The following is a 1,018-nucleotide window of genomic DNA, read 5'->3' on the forward strand; positions in this document are numbered from 1 at the left end:
GGTCAGTTGCATACCTCAGGACTGAAGATAGCCAGGGCCAAATCCATCTATGCTTCCTCATWGCTCGCTCGCGTGTAGCGCCCAGACGCCAAATGTCCATACCTCGGTTGGAGCTATCTGCAGCCTTAACCGGCACTCAGTTGGCTAAGCTCCTAAATGCAGAACTCACCCTGAAGATTGACACTACCACCTTGTGGACAGATTCCACCACAGTGTTAAGATGGATACTWTCGGACTCATGTCGCTACAAAGTATTTGTGGGCACCCGAGTGGCAGAGGTTCAGGATTTAACAGATCCACAATCTTGGCGTTACGTTGATTCAGCCAGCAATCCMGCTGATGACATCACTCGGGGTAAGACCTTGCAGGCTTTGTCCAAGCCAAACAGATGGAGCCAAGGTCCCTCTTTCCTACTCCAAACCCAGGACCACTGGCCTACTAAGCCAATGTYCCCATCTGAAGAGGAGCCYTCAGAGCTACGGAAGTCAGTCTTTTGTGGTACAACTTCAGCCACCACTACCTYGAACTCAGAATCTGAAACCTACCAAGACTGGCAGGAACTACTTGAATCCACTGCAAAGAAGCTACAAACTGTAGTAGGAAAGGATTTAAGTTTGACTGCTGAAGACTACCGCCATGCGGAACAGCAGATTGTAAGTAAGATGCAACATGATAGCTTCCCTGATGAGATCAAACTTCTTAGATTGGGTAAGCCAGTTGCTGCTAACAGCAGATTGCGTGCTTTAGCACCACAGTTGAGTGAATCAGGAGAAATCAGGGTAGGTGGCAGAMTGAGACACGCTAAGGATCTGGAGTTTGGCACAGTACATCCAGTGGTTTTAGATCCACACCACCCATTCACCAGACTACTGATACAGGATTATGATCGACGCTTGTGCCATCCTGGTCCTGAACGACTGTTTGCCGACATWCGCCGAAGCTTTTGGATACTTCGAGGTAGAGAAGCAGTTCGACGTCATCAGTCCAAATGCCCAGACTGCAGGCGGTGGAAGGCCAA

General features: G+C 49.4%; 1 protein-coding gene across 1 annotated transcript in view; it reads left to right on the forward strand.

The window, feature by feature from the left end:
* LOC106530198 (uncharacterized) overlaps window positions 1-1,018 on the forward strand; it is a gene marked incomplete at its 5' end in the record, with an annotated part of 2,613 nt that continues 1,595 nt past the window's right edge. The window contains 1 exon segment of the mRNA XM_014025791.1: window positions 1-1,013. Coding sequence (XP_013881245.1) covers window positions 93-1,013 — 921 coding nt within the window.

Source organism: Austrofundulus limnaeus, unplaced genomic scaffold (genome assembly GCF_001266775.1).
Source record: "Austrofundulus limnaeus strain Quisiro unplaced genomic scaffold, Austrofundulus_limnaeus-1.0 Scaffold5, whole genome shotgun sequence".
NCBI classification, from domain to species: Eukaryota; Metazoa; Chordata; class Actinopteri; order Cyprinodontiformes; family Rivulidae; genus Austrofundulus; species Austrofundulus limnaeus.